The sequence below is a fragment of the Emys orbicularis genome, chromosome 22, assembly GCF_028017835.1.
Source record: "Emys orbicularis isolate rEmyOrb1 chromosome 22, rEmyOrb1.hap1, whole genome shotgun sequence".
Lineage (NCBI taxonomy): Eukaryota > Metazoa > Chordata > Testudines > Emydidae > Emys > Emys orbicularis.
Genome location: NC_088704.1, coordinates 10,989,805 through 11,011,461, shown reverse-complemented (window position 1 = coordinate 11,011,461; position 21,657 = coordinate 10,989,805). Strand labels below are relative to the sequence as shown.

Here is a 21,657-nt window from a genome sequence, read left to right as displayed (position 1 = left end):
TCAACTATGGAAAAGAAACCTATTTCTTGCTGGATATACTTAAATTATTAGTCTGCCAACCAACAAAAATAATTTATCTTCTTTAGTTCTAGTAGTCTTCCTTTGGTGTTTTGGGAATCTTTTTCTTGTATGATGCTTTAAACAAGCTGTATAATATTTGTGGAAGCTCAGTGAGTCTCACTGACTTTGCTAATCATTTGAATCAGTTGGCATATATTCTCCGGGGTTTTGATTTATTTTCATTTTCCCACATGATCCATTTAACACATCTCTGCCTGGGGGCTTGTCTACGCTGGCAAGTTTCTGCGCAGTAAAGCAGCTTTTTGTGCTTAAACTACAGATGTTTGCACACTGCCAAGCCACTTTAAGTGCAGAAACTCCTCCGTTGCAGAGCTGCAAAACAACAACAACACCTTGACGAGAGTCGTAAGGCTGTTTGTGCAGAGGCTCCAGGTGTAGACACTCTATTGCCGGTGCAGACACTTGATTGCTTTCTGCGCTGTAATTGGCCTCCGGAGCTGTCCCATAATGCCTCAAGTGACTGCTCTGCTCATTGTTTTGAACTCAGCTGCCCTGAAGACACACACCCCTCCCCTTTCAAAGCACTGTTTCTGACAGCCTTTGCGTGCTGTGCTGATCTGCTCTGGGACACAAAGCAAACCATTAATGTGGAATGCTCATGCTGTTGAACACACAGGCGTGTGTGTGCGTGTGCGCGCTGTGCAGAGAGCCCAGGGAGGGAGGCGGGGGCTGATGTCGGGGTTTCCCCTTCCCCCTACCTCAGGACTGATTATATCAGCCTGTAGCTACCACTGTCTATTCCCCAGTATTTTCACAGAAGGGGCTTTTTTAAATAAAACATTATTTCTTTGCCCCCTCACCATACTCTGGTAATAGCTGTTCTTTTGACAGAACTGGACAAGGTGCTATTTGTAACAGGTTTTAATTCTTTTCATAGAGATTTTCTCAATTTCCATTCTAGTTGGGGCAAGAAGCCTAAACTCATTATCAATGTCAAGTACTTAATACATTATTTCAAAACCTCGATATATAAGAAAGTCGGAAGGAAGCAAAAAGAGAAGAGATTTATTTGACTGCCAAACTTCATATTTACTTTCCTAAATGTAGTTCCCTTAAGAGACTATCTCTCAAAACCAGGGAAGGTTGTGTAGTTATAAGATATTTGTGTACTACTTTGTCTGCCTCAGTACACACAAACTAGAAGTGAAAGCAAACATACTGTTTGAAGACTAAGGTATAAGGTCACAAGTTAGGTGTCTGGGTGCCATAATTTGTATTAACTAGCTACAAGTAAGGAGTCAAGGTTTGTGGTGAAAGCACTAAACTCTGAGGTTTCTCTCACATCAGAGGCAGATGTGTTGAGTAGAGATGAGTCCAAATGAACACTCTAGGTTGAAAAGCCAACAAGCATGGGAAAGTCTTGATTCAAACATTACAAGCTGAATCCCTTTGTAATCTTCAGCTAAGAAAGCTCATAACTATTTATAAAATACACATTCATAGTTTTGTATACTTTCATAATTACCTGATTTTTATTCCTATGTTATGCTTTAATAGCAGAGGTTGAAAAGTATGACGAAAACCTCCATGAAAAGACCGTTGATCAAGGTGGGGCTCAGAAGCGATACTACTTTGAAAATCTTAAAATCAATGTGCCACAGATAAAGTTGAGCGTCTTCACTTCCAACAAACTGCCTCTAGACCTCAAGGTAAGCCGGTGCACACAACACCTCATTAGATCCACTATCTTTCTAACTAGATAGATTTACTTTGGGAGAAAAAGATGTGTACATTTTAATTTGCTGCTCTCTGTTTCTGCTTATGCAGCATCTTCCTAGATTGCAACATCTTGTACAAGCTTTCTTAGAGCAGTAGGCTCAGAGGCTCATTGTTCCAACACCGCATATTAACTTCTTGATGCAACAGCCTAAAGCCTGGAGGTTTAAAGCTCACTGGTTATAGTAAGGAGCATAGGCGTGCCGCCTTCACTATATTATCAATAGAAAAATACCTATTGCACAAATTTAAATGCATTGTTGTCATCAGTAGTTAAAACAAGATATATGTACATAGGGATCAAGTGGTAGCAACTGATGCAACTGGGGTTGAGTGAATAACGTCTGCTGAATCAAATACTTTATAATATTAATATTAGCAGCAGTGTGTGTTCTCCATGAAATTCTTTCTCTCTCTCACACACACACACACACTCACACTCACACACACACACTCACACACACACACTCACACACACACACACACACACACACGCGTGCTCAAAAACTAAAAAGCAATAATACAGGGTAACTAAAAATGGATAAATCCTAGCCTTAGATTGAAGGCCAACACAAGTAAGACCAGCATACACTGGAATTTAAAGCTAGTGCCTTTATTTCACAGAAGTTGATTTATAAAAGTACATTCAATTGCAATAAATAGCACAATCACATCTCAGAGGATTTTGAAGCAGTTTCATAGACTCATAGACTCATAGACTTTAAGGTCAGAAGGGACCAATATGGTCATCTAGTCTGACCTCCCGCATGATGCAGGCCACAAAAGCTGACCCACCCACAACAGAATATTCCAGCCTGCGAGCCCTGCCCTATGCTGCGGAGGAAGGCGAAAAACCTCCAGGGCCTCTGCCAATCTACCCTGAATATGGCGATCAGCAGTACCCCGAGCATACAGGCAAGATTCTACAGCCGGATCCTCATTTTACCCGCGATGGCACGTTAATGCCTAATTGACTAAAATCACGTTATCCCTTCAAACCATTCCCTCCATAAACTTATCAAGCCTAATCTTGAAGTCAGAAAGGTCTTTCGCCTCACCGTTTCCTCTGTCTTTCCTGGATGCCTATGACATGCTGGTCCATAAAACCATTGGATTCTTCTAGAGATAAGATGTACAACCAACGCAAGTAATATGCAGTCCGATACAAAAAGATTTCAGTACTAACTAGTGTTTAACATCTGTATGAGTCATGATGCTTTAATAAGTTTTTGGAATGTCACTAGGAAATGCCAGTTCACCAATAGGAATAGGAATTCACCAATAAATGAGATTTCAGATAGTTCTGTTCTCCTCTTTCAGGCTCTTTCCCCCCACACTTTATGCAGGTTTAAAGGAGAACAAGTGATTAATAATGCTCAGATTTTCTTTTCATGCAGTTCTTCATTAGCATAGAATTTACCAAATCCAACTAATTGAATTCAAGAGAAGTTGTATTGTCAGAGTTTTAGGAATCCACTTACATAGTAATCTCACAGTCTGGGATCTCAAACCACTCTGAAGTTCTTGCCATACAGTCTGCCCTTTAATTCTTTAAAGTCCTGAGGAAAATCATTAAATGAGCAGTGGATCTTTGTGTAGCTATTCGTGCATCCATTTTACCATCTATGTAAAATGTCTGTACCTAAAACTGAGAGTTGTATGAAGCTCTGAAATAGTTTCTTGTAGCTCATCTTTTGCTTACTGCAATGATTAGATTTGTGAGCTTCTTTAATTCAGAGTCAAGTAGCAGCTCCAGTATGAGGCAAGCCCCAGGGTCATCTGGCTCATATTGCTCTGGAAGTATCTTGAACTGGGGGGGGGGGGGGGGGGGGAACGCTGTTACCAGTTGTGCCTTTTTCCTGCTACGCATTTTGCAGTGTCTGCTTCAAGAGACTTGTATAACTTTTGCTAGCACAGAAGGCAGCAAATTTCCAGCAGAAGGGAAAGTAAACCCACAGGAGCTCAACTGTGTCTATGAGCTGCTTGATTCTCAGAGCTGAATTCTGCTCTGTTACACTGATGGGAGGGACCCCATTGTCTTTAATTATAGAATCAGTGTTCAATGTGGTAACATAGCATCTAACTAACTGAAGGCTTCTTTAATTCAGAATGGCCTCTTAATGATTTATGGAGAATGTCAAGCTAATGTCATACTCTAAAGAGATGGCAAGAAAGGAATAGTCTGTGTCTGGAGGGAATGGGGAATATAGAATGAACAAGGCAAGCTCCTCAACTGTAGGGAGCAGCACGTGGATAAGAAGAGGAGGACCACAGGAGAGTGACTGTAATATGAGAATTCAGAGAGATGTTAGAGAACTGGTTGCTAGTACTGGTCATACACTTTTTGTCTTTTTGGGGGTTTTTTGGGGGGGGACGGGGGGTGTCAAAAACTGCCATTTTGTCAACCAAAACATGTAGGGAAAACAAAAAGATGTTGATGGAAAGATTTCACAGGTTTAAGATGGATGAGAGAGAGAGAGATTGAAAACCCAACTTTTTGCTCTGAAAACAGACATTTCATCACAGTTTCGTTTTGCAAAAACCAGTGCACAATGAAAACAAATTTCCAGACCTTGAAAATTGTCATGAAACAGAAGTGTCATTCCCTGACCAGCTTGACTGGCCACCTGAAATGATGGGGAAGGCTAACCTTTCCACCGTTAACCCTTTTTGTGTACAGAACCATAAAATTAAAGCAAGGGGAAGGGAGTTCATACAATCTGATTAAACCAAAAAAATCCGACACCATTTCTGGTAGAAATGCCAACAATGTGCAGAAAATAAATTAATAGTGCTTTGAAAATAATATCAATAACAAATGAATTCAAAATTGACTTTGTTTTTAAATGGATACAAAGTAAAATTAAATAATAAAAATAAAAGATGGGAAAACCTGTTTAGATCATTTACTGTTTTCACCCCACTAATACAAACACTGCTAAAAACGACACATTTTAAAAATGTTTTCTTTTGTGGCATGTGAGGTGTTACCATGGAATCCTGTGGAGAACTCAGCCATGGGAAATAAAATGAGATTCATCCCTACACACTAAGGCTGTTTTTAACAACCTGTTCTTGACTTGTCCTTGTTCACAGAACCATTATCGGCACTCTTTGTGGTTTAACACAGGATGTAAAATGTGTAAGATATTTTTTTTTTTTTTTTTTGGTATTGGCACAAGAGAATGCTCCTCATCCATATCTGCTTGAGGAAGAGGAGGGAAGTGGTAGTGTGTGTAGGACTGCCTGGCCGGCCAGGCAGGTTTGTAAGACAAGTTATTTTAGAGACATGCACTTATCAAACAATGGCAGCATTTAGCAAGAACACTAAAGGTATTTTCACAGATCTTAAATACTTTTGCTGGAAAATTTTTGACCCTACTATAGTCTCTCTTGCTTTTTTTTTTTTTTTTTTAAGAAAGAAACTGGTATTAACTGTGTAAAAAGATACGTCCCAGCAGCTGCCAGCATTATCTCAAGAGAAAACTGGGCATATACACTTTTTTCTTATAAAAACAGTCAGTGACTATGTAACATGTATGAAATTTTCAGAGAAGGGAGTTCCAGTTCTGTGTGGTACAGAATAGTTTGGGAGAAAGAGAGAATTTACTATACAGTTTTATATCCAAGTTATTTTTTATACTATTGATAGATATTTTCTCCTACCTCCTCAAATGTTTTTAAGCCTTGGGCACTAATTTTTGTCAATGTCAGTGCAGACGGATTATTATTTTTATTAGTTACCTGTATCAACAGACCTGCTTTATGTTGCATCTAACAGTCATGGACAGGAAACTGCTTGCTACTTGTGCAAATAAGTGACAGGTTTGTACACTATTGCATTTGTTTAGTTATTCAGTTGCTACATGAATAGTTCCTAGTTTATCCCGCCCCCAGCACACACACCTATGCCAGCTGGGTAACATAATTTAGTGGCCTGCAGATGGCAGAATAACTCACTTTGCCTAATTTAACTTTACATTTTAACATGGGTGTAACAATGATTAATGTAGAAAGATATAACATAAATGCCAAAGATTTCTTGATACCTTAGAGTCTCAATGGATTAGGTATTTGGTGTGAATTGTGAAGTTAGTAAATGCTTCAACAGCTAATGCCACCTAGCAACTGAAATAAAAGTGAATTTTAATCTTCATTCCCTTTCTACAATTTCTTGTTAAAAGGAAATAAAAGGTAAACAGTTCCTCAGATGCTTTTCATCTCATTTTCTGTTGTTGTATTTGACATACCTCAATTCTGTGATGTTAAAATATATTTTAATTTAAAAAATCCCCACCTCCAAAAGAACTAAGGTTTTTCAATCTAAATGTTATCTCCATTTTTTTTTCATTTCTTTTCCTGAATTCATTTGTCCAAAATTATTATGTTTATATTAAAAGGTAAGACAGGAGACCATAACATGCTTGTCTCTTGGGCAACATTCACTTTTGGAGACCAAGTGACACTGGCTTCATGGAACCCCACTCTTTTCTAGATATAACATGTAGTGACACTGATAGCAGTAACGTCACGGATGCCATCGCTCATTTCAGTCATAAATCATCTAGAGTTGCAATTCATGAATAGAAAAAGTTCTGCCAAAGATGGTTTCTGTTCACTGGTAGGAAAGGTTCTGCTAAAGCTTGTCTTCATCTAAGAGTAAGTTTCAGAATCAGTGCTATGAATCAAACAGAAATTTGGTGTTAGTTTGAAGGTGAGAAAAATATTTCAGGTATATCACTTTTCTGATATATTTTAACTGTCAAATAGCCACAGCTGAAGATTCCAAAGTCCATATCTTCTTTGTGCTAGTCTTAGTGAATGATCCAATAGATACACTTCATAAAGAGAATTGTCCTTTTCAAACTTACTTTATCGCTGACATTGTCTAAGATGAAGATGAGCAGTGCTGCTCTAAAGTAATTGTAGCGTATGTGCAAGCATCAACTGGGGTGTCCGTTTCTTCAGTCATCTTCCTCCCAGTGCTCAGACTTCCCCCATAAGGCTCCCTCCACTTAGACCTCTTCTATCTTCATCCTATTTAAAAAGTAAAAACTTGCTTTCTTCTACTACTCCCACCCCCATCACTTTGGTTGCAGAGGGGATAACACAAACATCCTTACTTTTATTGTATCCTTAAACAAGCTCTGAAAATGAGTTTATGGAAGATGAGCTATATGGGGCAGGCTGTTGTAGGATCAAAATGCATTAAAACTACTGGAGGAAAGCAAAGGCAAATTCTGACTAAACTGTTTTATTAGAGTTGTAATTGGTTTTAGGCATAATTTTGTAATGCTAGAACTATAAATAATTTAAAAAAAAAAACTTGCAGCAAATAAAAACATCTACAGTTAGTCTGAGGGTTCCTCAGCTTCCCAGCCAACTTGTGAATGGATAGACCATTAGACTATATTTTATTTTTTAAGTATGAGCTTAGGCCATGTCTACACGGTCACTTATGTATGCAAAACGTATGCCACGCAGGGGTGTGAAAAAAACACTAAATTTCACCAGCATAAGCAGTAGTGTGCACACTGTGTCGGCGAGAGTGCTTCTCCCATCAGCATAGAGCGACTCCATGAGAGATCTTACAGTGGCGCAGCTGTGTCGCTGTAAGGTAGTGTAGATTTAGCCTTAGGTACAGCATGTCTACCTTAAATATCCTTTTAACGTACATACCAAACAAAATCCAGATGGGGCCTGTATTCTCATTGCTGGCACAATTCCCTTCCTTCACAATGTTGTTTGCAGTGTCCCAATAATAGTTGTCTGGGTAAAACCAGACTCTAACTATATTGTTGAATGAACTCACACAGAAAAATAAGAAACAAAAAACACCCTGTCACCTATGGGCAAACGCTTTCCACAAAGCAATTGTCCCATATCTGACCTATGAGTCCTCTTCCTCAAGGGAAACCTGCTAACCACCTTCAAAAGAGGAGCTTGGGAACTTAAGTTATTAACTCTGCTAGACACTAGAAATCATGGTCTCAACAGAGACGCTGATTTTATGGCTCATTACAACAATTTATAATCTTCTAAGCCTCCTTTATCATACGACTGTAAAGGTGATAATTGCCATCTTCATTTTAAGTGGTTTCTTGCAACATGTGTTAACGCCTTACACTTAACAATCTGCCCCACCTTGTATTTAACTATGATACTCTGGTTACCTTTTCCGGACCTGAAGAAGAGCTTTGAAGCTCAAAGCTTGTCTCTTCCTCCAACAGAAATTGGGCCAATAAAAGATATTACCTCACCCACCTCATTTCCTTCACAATGTTAATTTAAAGGCAGCTGTAAGTGAATCACACTGAACACAGATAATGAGAGATGAGACTGAGGTACATTAATGCCTTTGGCCTCCAGGAAATTGTTTGTGTAGGTAATATATACTCTGGTTTCTCTTCAGATCGTATAAATCTTTCGCCTTTCACTTCATCTAAACACATCCAGAAGAGTGGAAAACCTCTGTGCCATCCAATATGTATGGAGGGAAAATTCCCAAACTTCCGGTTCTGTTTAATTCTGTGTATTTGAACAAGTATCAGAATAATTAAGTAACTGATAAAAAATTAAGCACAGGATCTTAGAAATAAGAAACTTGTTCTTTTGAAACTAAAATCCTGTCAAGTTGTTGGAAGATTTGTTACATCAGGAGGTGTACTTAATTACTCTCTAACCAGTGGGCAAATAGGGTTCAAACAATTTATCAATTGTCAGTATATTGACAATGTCCAAAATTATTGCCATAATTACAAAGTGATTACTGCATGCTGCCAATTATCCAAATAACGTGGGGGATTCAGATTTTATCTGAATAATCAGGAATTTGGATAGCCGAGAGTGCAGGAGTCATTCAGCAGCAGGGTGTCTCCCCAAGTCCGCACCCGGGGCTCATCCTTCCTGGCCTGGACTGCAAAGAGGAGGAAATCTCTGCTCTGCCCCGTTCACTGCGGGGCTGCAGAGGGCTCCTTGCACTGCCCCTAGGGTCACAGACACCCGATCCCTGCAAATGCAAGGTGCTGGAGTGAGGCTGCAGTCCTGGTGGGGCAGAGCAGGGACTCCTGGCCAGTACTGTACTCTGCCCTGCCAGAATTGCAGCCTTCCCTGCACCTTGTGCCTGCAGAGATCGGGTGTCACCGGCCCTCTGCAGCTCCGCTGTCATGCCCCACTAGCTCGCTGACTCCTGTGACAGCAGGGCTGCGGAGGGCTCCCTGCGCTGCTGCACGAGCCATTCAGTAGCAGGGTGTCCTCCCCGGTTGGGGACTTGTCGTCATCCTCTTTCTCACAGCTGTGACTGGGGATCTCTGCTTTTTTTATCCAAACCTTCTCATTATCCAAGTCCCTTCCTGGTCCCCCAGCAACGAAGGGATTCGGATAATGCGGCGGTTCAGATAATAGGGTTTTGGATAAATGCGAATATACTGTATCAGGAAAAAGTTGTTATAGCTGCTAGATAAATTTGGTTTGTTGCCTGCTTAGAAATCAGTTAATTCAGATATCATGGAGGAGAAGTACAGATGAACAAAAAAGTTGTAATTCCAGTTTTTATTTAATTAGGCACTGAAAAGCACACTGGGATTTCCTCTAATCCGATTTGAAGATGCAGTGATTAACCTGGATCCATTCACTAGGGTCCACCCATATGAGACAAAGGAGTTTATCATTAATGACATCCTTAAGCACTTTCAAGAGGTGAGTGTCAGATAAATCATATTGTGACATCCACTAGAAGTCTACAACTTTTCTGTTTTAGTAGCTCTTTATCAAATATTGTAAAATATTAAATTCCTTTCCCTGTTTTAATGAGTAAATATGTAATGCTTAATCATTGGTTTCAGAGTAGCAGCCGTGTTAGTCTGTATCCGCAAAAATAACAGGAGTACTTGTGGCACCTTAGAGACTAACAAATTTATTAGAGCATAAGCTTTCGTGGGCTACAACCCACTTCTTCGGATGCATATCATCATATGCATCTGAAGAAGTGGGTTGTAGCCCACGAAAGCTTATGCTCTAATAAATTTGTTAGTCTCTAAGGTGCCACAAGTACTCCTGTTATTTTTGCTTAATCATTGTATGTGTTTATATAAATACTCTTTAATCATACTGAATGTTAGGGGCCAGATACTCTGCTGGAGTCTATCAATGTAGCTCCGCTGAAATCATTAACTTCTGGCTCCTCCATCTTTAATGTTCTGGTATACTTTTTACTTTGAGGAGAATTAGTCTCTCCAGAACTAAATAGCTAAACTATGTTCCCATTTTTCAAATTGATCAACAGACACAGACTGGTAGACAGATATCATATTAGATAGATTTACCAATCAGAACACTGTGCAAAGTACAAATGTTGTTGACCATGCCTCTTACGATAATGTTTTGACTTTTGCATCTTTTTGTTCTTTCCAGGAGTCAAATGTTAGCATGTTGTAGTTTTTAAAATACTGTTAGCTCTGCTGACCATGAAATCTGATGTGTAGATAATGGTTTTTCATTTAACTGTGTTTTATAGGAGCTGCTTAGTCAGGCAGCAAGGATTTTGGGCTCGGTGGATTTCCTTGGCAACCCTATGGGTCTCCTGAATGATGTTTCAGAAGGTGTCACAGGGCTAATAAAATATGGAAATGTTGGTGGCCTTATAAGAAATGTCACACATGGAGTATCAAACTCTGCTGCAAAGGTAATTGTTGTTACATGAAATAATCTGTAGATAACGTGCAAGTTAACACACTAAAAAGACACATTGCATATTTATAGATACATTAAAACTAATTAGTTAATAACTAAGATATAACTATAAATAGATCGTCCTTGAATTTTAATTTCCATAGGTCTTGCCTGCGGAATAAAAACTGTGTTTGGGTTGCAGGCCTAGCAAACACTTATGCACATAGTTAACTTTAAGCATGTGAGAAGCCCCACCAAAGTCAATGGAATTACTCAAGTGCTTAGAGTTACTCATTTGCATAAGTGTTTGCAGATTCAGCCCCCCCCCCCCCCCCCGTTAGTAAAGTAATAATTCTCCATCATGGTTAAAACATGAGTCTTCCTGCATACATGAACAGAACTGTATATTAACTCTGTTATTGAATCCTGCTGAAATTCTAGGGCTTTGGGATGTTCAGGTTTAATTCTTCACTGGGAATTTAATCAGTTAATATGATGTGAATGTAAAGATTATTGTCATCCTGGAGTTGAAAGATTTGCCAGCACTACCCTGGATGCTCCCTTTTCTACGCCACATAGTAGCAAGTTTTATTTTACCAGGTTTTAAAGTTGTTTTGCTTGTTTTGAAAATGTCATTTATTTAAAAAAAAAAAAAAATGTTTGATACTCTCTGTGTACAGCTTTCCGGGTTTGTGCCTTTTTGACAAAACAAAAGTGTTTGATTTAAATGTAGCTAATAAATAATTCTATGCTATGGTGAAAACGCTTCTTCTGAGGAAAGCGAAGGTAAGTTGATTAGGAGGCTCTAGTGCACTAGTACTGTAACTGTTTCTAAAATCTCATTAATTATTTTGTGCCTGAGAAAAATGGTCTGAGCACAGGACTTAGAGCTAGGAACTCCTTGAATTATTTTGTTTGTTATTTGTATTGCGGTAGCTCCTAAGAACCCCAATCATAAACCAAGAGCCCATTGTACTAGGCACTGTACAAACACATCTTGGTTTTGGCACTCCCTTTGTGGTCTTGGGCAAATTACTTAACTTCTCTTCCTCAGGTTCTTTATATGTGAAGTTGGAATAATACCTTCCTCACAGGAGGACTTTTTGATGGAGAAGGGGAGCTCTATTTAATAACTTAATATTTTATTAAAACCTATATTTCCATCATAGACCATGGTGGATCCTAAAGATATGTTCTATCAATTTGGGAACAAGAGAGTCTGAAATAGAACTGAAAGTCCATGATAGTTACATGGGAATTTAGATTATAGAGAAAGTAATGTACATAATGGTTTTAACAGTCTGAATATCAGTGCTTTTGGGAGTTCCATAATGATGATCTTTCATCTTTGTGGGTGGATGCGGTTAAGGCATCTACAGATGAACAAAACCCAGTCGTAAAAGGATTATCACATGGTGAAGAGCAGTTATTTGTTCAAAGTTTAAGATTTCTGGAGCAGACTGTTTTTGGGGTGGGGAGGTGTAGGCGAGAGAGAGTGATTAAACAAGTAATACACTTCTGTTTGTGGGAAAGAAAGTAGTATCATATTGGTAGTCTCTGGTAGATTGGGGCTTGCACCTTTTCCTCTGGTTCTGGAAGCTTGCATTCTTGATTGGAGGCATGCGGAAGTTAGGCAGTCAGTTTACACTGGAGAGCAAGGGTAGTCAATAGGCGGACCGCAGGCCAAATCTGGACTGCCAGCCGCTTTCGAACAGACCCTGAAATATTTGTATTTACTTATTATCATGATTGTTGTTATTTCTATTATTATTTCCTCTGGAGTCTGGACCTTGACTATACCTTGAGCCAGAAATTTGGACCTTGACCAAAAAAACAAATTGACTCCCCCTGCTGGAGAGGCTGTGGTTACTGTCACAGCCCAGCTTCATGGAGCACAGTATGTACAGAGCAGCTTCCTGAGGGGACTATACTCCCAAAATTATCCTTGTGCTTTTTTTCTTGGGAAAATCCCAAACATGGGCCGTCTGTGATAGGATGATGGGAGAGAATCCTTTTTCCCCCCCTTAACTTAGAGTGGCAGCCAAGATGTAAGGAGAGCAATCACCAGGGCAATAAGGCTATATAGATATCTTCCTTATAAAAATGACCTATGTTAATTACAAAAAACAACTATTTGTCAACTTCTCAGTCACAATATGTATGAGATAAAAACAGATCAAGGTTAGTTATCAGGCATGTCAAATGTCCAGTGTCAGTTGATATGAGGACACAGTCCATGTTTCAAGCACAAAGATTTCTAATAAACCGAATTCCGTTCTGGAAGATCATTCACCTAGGATTGAAGTAGACAAGATAAGGGCAATAGTCTTTCTGATACAGGAAAAGAGTCAACATGATCCAGTTTCTAATTTCCAAAGTATCGTGGAACTGGGTGATATCAATCCTTCTTTGCCTGCAGCTTCTGTCTCTTCTAGTCTCCTGCATGGAGATTACTCCAATGATAAGACAACCCATGTGAGAGTTTCAGAGATTGTTAAACTGGCATAGATTAATTCCCAACAGCAAATGTAAAGGAAAGTGAAAATACCATTCAAGAGGGATCCATTGTCTTATGTAAGGATTCTCCTTTCACAATCTGGTCCCCAAGCCCCTGGCCACAGACACTAGCCGTTATATATGGGAAGCCCATTCAGGACTCACCGGGAACACGGTCAAGGTATGAAAGGCTTCACAGTGTCAACTTTTGCTAGAGATAAGTGGTCAGGTTGGCTCTTCAAAACTTCGCAGAGCACCTCCTGAGCCAATTGGGGCAACCAGACAACTGCAGCATACATAAACCAGAAAACGGAACTCCAAACGTTGATCTAAGTACAGGTGCTTTCTGGCTGCTGTCCTGGACAGAACATCCCTTCGTTTCTATCCGGGTGCTCCACAGAAAAGGAAGCACACTGAATGCAAAAGCAGATAGACAATGCTGTGCAGTCCCTGCACCAAGGAATATTGCTGCTGCTACGCAGGGACCTATGTTATCCCCAGGCGCAGATGTTCCCATCCAGCAGAAATTTTAAAAGAAGGCTGCTCTTTACTAGGGAAGCAGACAGGTCAATAGGAGCGGAGGCTGTGACCCAAACATGGCCAAATCTACTTTTAGACACTTTTCCCTTTCTCCCACTAATAGGAAGAGCAATTCAAAAGGTCAAAAATGTAGTAGTATTGGGCATTCTCATAACCCCAGATAAGCCAAGACCAGGGTTTTCATACCTAGCAGATCTGCCACAAATCTCTTCAATAGGTCTTCTCAGTAAACAGAATCTTCAAAGTTCGCGGCTGTATCCTAACCCAAGTTATCGGAGTCTTAACACCTTGTCTATTGAGCAGCAGCAAGTCTCAACCAAGATCGCATGCTGCTTCTCAAAAGTGATAAATACCCTACTTGCTCCCAGCAAGCTTTCCACCCTTTGGGCTTACGCAAAAGTATGAGCCAGATCTCATACTGGTGTCAAGATGGAAGTATCAGCACCAGTATACGCGGTGTTCCATCTCCTTTAGATTTCTTACTGGGCAATCTAAACCTGCAGCTGAGATCTCCCATCCTATCATCTATGTCTAAGCACTACCAGTGTCACAAATACAGGCCTAATACAGGATAGGCCTGTATTTGTGACGGTGGTGGTGGTAGATCACTTAATGATATGGAGCTTCCTTAGAGCTGTACATTTGTCCAAACGAACACTTATCCCCATGTTCTGTGCTTACAGTGCTGCGTGCTCTCATGATCCAGCCGTTCCAACCATTGATATCTATTTCTTTTGTATTTCCTTTCCATACAGATTTGTTTCCTGGTTGCAATCACATCTGCAGTAAGAGTCTCATAAATCTCTGCCTTTAAAGGCACGAGCCTTACTACATTTTCCACAAGGGCAAGGTCATTCTTTGAACTTCAGAGTCATTTGTAACTAAGGTTTCTGTTGGGGAGATTTTCAAAGACACAGAGGGCAGTTAGATGTCAAACTCCCATTGAAACTGAATGCGAGTTGAGCAACCAACAGTCTCCTTCTCAAAAAGGGCTTCTCTCAGCAGAGTGATAATCCCCCTGCTTATGGGGCGGGGGTGAGCAAGACACTTGTGATGAAGGTGAAGGCTTGTTCCCAACTAGTTGTACTGCTTTTGAACAACTAGATATAACCCTGGAATGCCAATATAACTCAAAACTGATATTTCAAATATAACTTGTGAAATGCCAGATCTGCTGCAGTGAGTAAAATTAATTAAAACCTGCTTTCTCTTTAAAATATATATAACTCTATGTCGCATAGGTACCATTTTAATTTTTGTTAAGTATAAGAAGGAAAAACTCAAATCTGACCATAACTGCAACAGAAAACATGACCTGGCCAATAGATCATGTTCATGTTGCTCCACCGGTGCCGTCTGTAGAGACAGTATGATTAATTAGTGTCTGCTCTCGCTACAAAGGGTTTCACCTGATTCAGCGGTGCCAGAAATTGTCCCTTTTCATCAATGCAACCAATTCTGTGGAGCTGGCAATGCAGCCCAAACTTGATGAACTGTCCTCCATATCTAGTAATTACCAGCCACAGGCTGGAAAATCTTTCACAAATCTTATTTGTTTTTCAGTTACCCGGTGTCTTATAAGATCCTTTAATAAAATTTATATTAGATTTTAAGGTGAGTTGGAGGCTGTAAATAGGACTAGATCTGTTCATACAACCATGTCAGGCTAAACTTTAATCATCACTGTAAAGGAAATATATACAGAGTGCCTGCATGAACTGAAAAGTAAGTTATTTATAAGTTGAATCTGTTTTTGTCATTTTATGGCTTTTCTATTTTACAGTGCTGTTGATTATTCCTGTAATGGCTTCTCCATGCATCTCAGAACACGCAGTGGGTAAATGCCTTCTTTCAAGTGGGAAAAGTTCAGTGTATTTAAGTTGGCACAAAACCTTAGGTTAAATAAAGTTCATTTCAGACAGTTTTGTAGTTTTTATCCCTTGGAGGCTACAAGTTTTGTATTTTAAAAAGTACTTTGATCCTAAATATAGGCACCTGAGGGAATTTGATTCCCTCTGCATGTAGGCTCCTACAGTGGCCATATGCACAGAAATGACTCAAATTCTTGGCATGCAAACTTTTTTCTTTTTTGTTTTCCGCCTTAGGCATGATACTACTAAAACCTAAAATTATTACTCTTTCAGAGACTTCTCAGTCAGAAATGCATGTTAGATGCTGAGCTAAATACCAAAATAAATTAAAACCCTGTATTGACTCTGTACTCTCTTCTGACTTGAAGTCTGTTTCATTGTACCCAATACTAGTAAATAGATATTGTGCCGAGATAATGCAACTTCTGGTGCAAAATGATTTAAACGTTTAATATACTTTATAATTGTTTTGTGCTATTTTATGTGAGAATCAACTTTTCAGATGCTGTACGTGATTTGTCTAAGATTTGCAATCCTTATAGGAATCCATCCTATGGGTATATATACATTACAGCCACTGGTGTGAATAGCAGCTCATGTAGATGTACCCACGCTAGCTGCGCTCAAGCGAGCTCGCTAAAAATAGAAGTGAGCAGCACGAGCCCTGACCACCCTGTATACCTTCTCGCTTGTGCAGCCAATGCTGAAGTCCGTACCACTTTCCTTACCTACAGTACAGCTAGTGCCAGTACATCTAGCCGGGCTTCCATTCATCCATTTACATGCCTGGCTTCAGTGTAATGTATCCTAAATCATTGGTATGTGATGGAAAAGCTACGCTCCATTTCTGCATATAAATATTTGATGGGAAAATGATTTAAAAAAATAAAAGCAACACTGAAAACAAAACAATATTATAAAGCTTTCGGACCTTGAAAATTCCACCAGACAGCTTTGCCGATGCACCTCAGTTCTGACTTGCAGTTTCCCTGGTTTTCAAATTCTAGGTCTCTCTTGACCCATGAATGCCAATTATAACAAATTACTTGTGGACATGAACAGACAGGAACTAGTATGAATCCATTACAGCCATTTTTACTTGAGTTAAATAAGGAGGTGAAAGGCTTGAGCCCTGAGCCAAACCAAAAATGGGCCTGTCCGGGACTGTCTGCATTACAAATACAACCATGTCAGGGGTCCCAATTATAACAGGACTGCTCCTTAGCCGACTACAAATCTGTAGTGCAGACAACGTTTTAACGTGTTCTGTAACCTGCCTAAAGACTTGGCCATGTCCCAGGCTTTAGCCTGCTTATGGCAAAAGGTTAAGATCCTAGCTTTACTTCAAATGAGAACTAGGTCCGTTGACATGATTCCTTTTGTAGCAGAAAAAAGTCTCTTTTGTAACTATCTGTCAATATAATACTAAAAAACATTTAAATCAAAGGAAGAAAATCGTAAGTTTTTGCAAAGGGATAATAAGCAACATAAAAGGATAAACCTCATTGTAAAAGAGAGCTCAGATTTTCTAGTAAAGTTTGATGTTTTCTGAAGGAGGTTTTATTTTGCTTCCTTAAGCAGTTGCTAGCTGGTGGCTGGCTTTTTGTAGGTGTACTTTTTGCACTAGCTCTTAGTTTTCCAACTCTGGAGTAAAAGAAAAACAAAAAACCCAGGTAAAGGAGGATTTCTTTCATATAAGATCAGGGAGAATTCAGAGGTGTGACAAAGCAGTTTATAAACTCAGACTTTTAGTTGCTTCCTGTGCAAACTAAATATAAACAAAATTTGATTAGTGGCATTCGACCTATCATTTATGCAATGTCCGTGAAGCAGATTAAAGCTGTAGAACATTTCATTGTGTGAACAGATGACAGTGATTACTTATGAACTATTTGCTAATAGCCATCTTCCTTTAAATGTATATATAAAAAGGCAATTTACTTCCTGAACTTTGCTACTTAAAGAATCTATAACCAATCAGGATGTCACTTTTTAAATAATATTTGGTTTTCAGCACAGAGCACAGCTGGGAGATGCATATTTTAAAAAACACATTAACATAACATTAGGGAGGGATTCTGTCATATGTCTTTGATCCCTTATGACACATCACCCATCCTTTGTTCTGCACAAGAGAGTTCTTATCTCTACATTTTTACCAGATTTGCTTTTCTTACTGAATTGTCAACACAACATTTTTAGATTTGTCAAATAGGTCTTGGTAGGGTTTAAATCAGTGATCCTTAGACAGAAGCTCCGGAGCTACAAGTGGCTCTTTAATGTGTTCTGCAGCTCTTTGCAGCATATGATATTAAAACACCGTGGTTAATAATTAACCAATCAGGATGCTCTTACTATATAGATATCTATCTAGTAAATGAAACAATGAATTCACACCACTACAGCTCTTTTGGGTAATGTTGATCGCTAATTTGGCTCCTGAACCACGGAGGTCTGAGTATTACTGATTTAAATAAACACTTAAAAGAATCTTTAAAATGGCATTTCAGCGCATGAATAAGTATTTTATTTTCCGTGAACTGTTTCCTGTTTTCTTTAGTTTTCAAATTCTTTGTGACATTCCTACTTCATGAATATAGTAAGTCTGCATTGTTGAAGAGAGCATCCTCTTTTTTTATATATATATATATATATCTCCATTGTTCTGTTTTGTGGTTTTCCACCATGGAAGAAACTAGCTTCTCTGATCCTTGATGTTTCTCATCCCCATTGTGGTTGAGCAATACTGCCAGTTAGTTGACAGTTCTGTTAGTCTTGTGCCACTCCATGAATCTTGTTCGATGGTATTACAGAAGAACACTGGCTGCACAGCCAACAAAGGCAAGACATGTTTTTTCCATGTGTATATTAGGACTTCCTTTGCTGTTTATCTGACGCTTTAAATCATTCTTTTGGGGCAGATGTCTGGAAACATTCAGTGGGATACATTCATACTTCACAAGATACCTTCATTGAGCCAGAGGCTCAGCCCATTGTTTCAGAGCTCATCCTAATTGTATATAAAGTTTTAGAGCATCAGAGGTTTGCATGGACCTTTTTAGAGAGAATAAATACTGTCTTGAGGATATTACTAGCTGTGTTAGATACGATACAATAGCATGCAAAGAAAATTGACATCATGCAAGGCAGATGGAAGGAGGTTAATTCAAATAAGGATAATGTGTTTCTTGTTTTCGTAAGGTATGCATAATGTTAGTTCCAACTTTTAAAACTTAAATGTTGCCGTAGGAGTGTGAGTCATTGTTAGAGAGGTGGGATTTTGAAGCCAGGTAAGGAGGCTGCATTAAAATACAGGTATGGGAAGGATAGTCCAGGAATTTAGAGGACATGCAGGCATATGTGGGAAGGGGAAGCAAAGACAACATGAAGGGCAGTAGAATTGGCAGAGCATATGATCCTAATAGGAGACTGACAGGAAACAAGAGATGAGATGGTTGGCAGTGGCAGGGCTATGACCAGGGGATATGAATTTGAAGTGGAAAGCGATTGGGAGTAATGGAGGCTGCAAAAAGGGAGTAATGTGGACAAGTATTGGCAGAGGAAGATGAGTTTGTCAGTGCCACTTTAGTCAGGCTGGAGGGATGTAAGAAGGGAGTCCTGTACCCCAGAAAGAAGAAGGTTGCTGTAATCTAAGCAAATTACTACCAAGGTGTGGATAGCTGTCTGTAAAATAAACAGCAAATTAAAATTTTGCATCCCTTGACTTATACAGTCAGCCATTCTCATTTAAGATACTTCTATTCAGAAGCTAAGACAGTTAATGCACGTCCATCATTGGAAATGTTTTGTCTGAGCAACTCCAGGATCATTTTGACAGAATGGAATTGTAAATAGCTGAAATGAAAGTCATCCTACGGTAAATTTTATTCAGTAGTGCTGGGAAATTTCTCATCATCAAGGATCTTCACACATGAAGTTTAGAAGAGCTAACTTTTCTCACCATTCTTCTTTTGTGTATATGTGAAGCTAACTAGACAACTGATGATGTGATATGATCTTCATTGTCATCAATTCATTATATTGTTGTGTCTAGGTTGTGGCACTTTCATCTTGGCACCACTCTGCTGTCTGACCAAGACTAATGAGTGGATGTGACAGCTGGTTTAGGTTCAAATTAGGCAAAATGAGAAAAACCTAATTGATTGAGTTTGAGTTTTGCCCAGGCAAATTGTTAGGTGTCCTTTTGGATACTGAGCTGAATATGGAAGTGCAGGTTTCAAGGTTCATTACCTTGAGTGGGTTTTTTTTCATTTCCAGAATTTTAACATTATGTTGGTACAGGTTTATGTGCAAGAAGTCTTCTGTATTCTTAATTGTGTGCCTAAAATGGAGCCAATGCAGCCTTCTGTGCTGTAATCATTTTCTGCTGTTTTTAAGTGGTAATCTCTTCTTAGTTTCAATGATTGAGCTTTTGAAGATTTTCCATATAAACATCATTTATGACATCTGTTAAACTGGATTAAATAGTAGATCCAGCTGACCGTGGCTGCCTCTTGTCAGTTGAGTTTGCATTTTAGCATAAAGGGATGTGACAGCACATCTGCTTTTGCTGCAACAGAAATCAACAGAAGTTGGAACTGAGGACAATGTTAGGAGATATTCCAGTTACTATAAGGACAAATGGAAAATTATAGACCAACTGTCTGGCCAAATTAATAATCAGAATTGGTGATGTAGTACTGTGCAAACAAACAAGATGTATAGTCAGGTTGCTTAATGCACTAGTGAAAGGCAATCAGATACAATGGTGATGAATGCAGTATAAGAATCTGTGTAGAGAGATGCAGAATATGCGGGAAACCTGGGTTTAGTTTTCAATCTCTTGCTCCCCCAACTGGGGGGGAAAGGCTGTAGAAGCAGACCACTCAGATCCTTGGGGGCAGTGTAAAAGGGAAGTGCCTCCTTTTAGTAGACAGTGATCCCACTGACTAATGGGGTGACAATCACAAACCATGAAAAATGTCACCCCTCCTTCATATGTTCAGAAAGATCTGGCATCCATGACCACTGTATCTTGAGAGAGATTGGTTTAAATGTGTGCAAAGATAAGGCAAGTCTGAGTTTTAAAGGATCATTGAATCTTTGTTTCTTCCCATATTCCCTACCCGCACCACCTTAATCCTCATGTTTTATTAAAGAAAATTAATAGAGAAATAAATAGACCCTTGTGGTCCCTATGATTCTGTTGTGGCCACAGTCATAGCTGAGGGAAAATACCATTACAGAAGAGTGTGTGTTTTGTTAAACTGCTGCATAAAAACTGGTATCCTGCTTTACCTTGCCTGTGAGTCCAAATGAAATTGATGATGTGCTCTGTTGAAAGAACTGTTTGATCTGGACTTGGTGTCTCTTTTAATAAGTATGCATTCAGAAGCAAACTGACATGTATTTGGCAGCTTTATACCAAGCTTTTTCCAAGCAAAATTATGTGGTAGGCAAAAGGCATCAGTTCATCAACTGCTAAATAATAAATAGCGTAGCCATTTATTGAATTTTAAAGTGTGTTGTCAATTTGTAATCTAGACAGTTTCAAAAACCAAGTTAAAGAACTTCAGTTTCTACACCTGCTTTAGACCCCCACCAGCTTGAGATTTTACAAGCCATTACTGCTATTTTTCTTAATGTTTTTCTGTGTGATTGACTCCAAGTGGAGGAAACTAACTGTACAGAGGAAATACTAAAACATCATATACACAGTGCTGCCAAATACACAAAATAAACAAATAGACGTAATAGAGAAAACTGTTTTTCTTCTATCTTTTGGTTACAGTAATTTTAGGTATTGTGTAAATATATAGTAGGTTAAAAAAATTATACTGAAGTGTGATGTATAAGTTGCTGGTGTTCGTTTTTAAGCAAACAGTGATCTGTGTTCAAAGTTCTAATTTTTAGTCTTTGATAGGTGAAAAGGGTAGAGTCTCAATTTTTTGTGAGTTGCGATTAGTCAGGTTTTAGTGATTTCGTGTCAGCCCAAACAGGCCTCCCAACTATAATTTGGATACAGACAATATAGAAAGCTTTGTGGAAAATTTAAAATAGATATATACAAAGCCTTAATGAGAATGAAATCTGTTGGCTAATAAAATGTGTTTTATTTTTGAAGATAAGGTGAATACACGGGTTTATTTGTTTTTAAAGAAACGCTACAAGATAGTTTTGACCACACATTTAGGTTTCATTTTAAACTTTAAAGCACTACAGAAAGTACAAGTGTCTTAATTCATTAAAACAAAAAAAAAGAGAGAAAAAGAAAATTCTTTGT

The 21,657-nt window shown here is 38.9% G+C and overlaps 1 protein-coding gene across 1 annotated transcript in view; it reads left to right on the top strand.

The window, feature by feature from the left end:
- VPS13D (vacuolar protein sorting 13 homolog D) overlaps positions 1-21,657 on the top strand; it is a 193,845-nt gene that overhangs the window by 103,995 nt on the left and 68,193 nt on the right. Inside the window, exons 63-65 of the mRNA XM_065421413.1 lie at positions 1,582-1,730; positions 9,361-9,495; positions 10,313-10,480. Of these exons, the coding sequence (XP_065277485.1) occupies positions 1,582-1,730; positions 9,361-9,495; positions 10,313-10,480 (452 nt within the window). The remainder of the gene's footprint in view (positions 1-1,581; positions 1,731-9,360; positions 9,496-10,312; positions 10,481-21,657) is intronic.